The 1,391-nt window shown below is 36.7% G+C and overlaps 1 protein-coding gene across 1 annotated transcript in view; it reads left to right on the top strand.

The window, feature by feature from the left end:
* CDC27 (cell division cycle 27) overlaps nt 1-1,391 on the top strand; it is a 77,924-nt gene that overhangs the window by 55,879 nt on the left and 20,654 nt on the right. Inside the window, exon 7 of the mRNA XM_011962568.1 lies at nt 1,246-1,389. Within this exon, the coding sequence (XP_011817958.1) occupies nt 1,246-1,389 (144 nt within the window). The remainder of the gene's footprint in view (nt 1-1,245; nt 1,390-1,391) is intronic.

Raw genomic sequence — 1,391 nt, forward strand, 5'->3', positions numbered from 1 at the left:
CCATAATCATTTTTCAAAGGAAGCAACAGATTCTGAAAACTTTGAAACCATATATTTGGCTGATAGGTCTTTTATCTTGTTACCATGCCTACATGAAAATCTTGGCCAGATGTGATGGCTGAAGCCTATAATACCAGCACTTTGGGAGGCCAAGGAGGGGGGATTACTTGAGCTCAGGAGTTGGAGACCAGCCTGGCCAATATAGTGAGATCCTGTCTCTACAAAAAATGAAAAAATTAGCTGGGTGTGGTGGCACTCACCTGTGGTCCCAGCTACTTGGGAGGCTGAAGTGGGAGGATCACTTGAGTCCTGCAGGTCAAGGCTGCACACTTACCTTTACAACTTTTAAGAGATTGCAAGGAAGTTACAAATCATTAAGCTATTCTCAGATATCATATGGCCACTTCTTGGCATTAAGCACTCAGTTTTAAAATGCTCTTATTTTCTGTCATATTCATTTCATTAAGAACAGTCTAGATATTCCTTATTCTAAACTAAACTGTGAGAATTTATTTTCCTTTCTTTTTTTTAGTACCTAGACCTTTTCTGGCAGCTGAGAATTTTGAACTTGGTAAATTGATAAACTAGGAAACTGATTTTATATAACCTAAATCCTCAAACTTTAGAGGGAGAGAAACACAGTTCTGGGAGCTGTGAATGTCATGAGGAAAAAAATTGATCAGGCAGCTGAGGAGAGACCCTGAAGTCAAGAGAGAGATGCAAAGGAAAGGGTAATTAATAGGTAGGGCCTATAATTCCTAGCAGACACAATATTGGTGTGTGTATTCAGGGCTCAATAGGATTGATAACCATAGGATTGATAGCCAGCTTAACCTGTTTTTTCCCTCTAAATTTTCTAGCACAACCTCTCAATAGAAAAACAGTTCAAAAAAATCACTTGGAAATATGGTTTTTGAGAAGGAAATATTGACTCTTCTTTTGAATTATAGCTTTGTATAGATTTCTCTTCTGTCTTTTTGGTAGAAACTCAAATTTCCCTTTCAAAGTTCATGTTCTTACCATGACTTGTGTATAGATACTAGGTTGACTGTCAATATGGTTGCATCAGTATTTGACCTGCCATAGTAGATTGCTCAATTTGTCCCTGTGTTAATACTCATTCACATAAAAACCGTAATACAAGGCAGCATTTAGATCCTGTGAAGATAATGACAAGGGCTTTCCCTGTGTATATATATAAATTATATCAACTTATTTTCTCTTACTAGTTTTTTTTTATTTCAGGCTGAAAGAATATTCTCAGAGGTTAGAAGGATTGAGAATTACAGAGTTGAAGGCATGGAAATCTACTCTACAACACTTTGGCATCTTCAAAAAGATGTTGCTCTTTCAGTTCTGTCAAAAGACTTAACAGACATGGATAAAAATTC

The sequence above is a fragment of the Colobus angolensis genome, unplaced genomic scaffold, assembly GCF_000951035.1.
Source record: "Colobus angolensis palliatus isolate OR3802 unplaced genomic scaffold, Cang.pa_1.0 Scaffold597, whole genome shotgun sequence".
Taxonomy (NCBI): Eukaryota; Metazoa; Chordata; class Mammalia; order Primates; family Cercopithecidae; genus Colobus; species Colobus angolensis.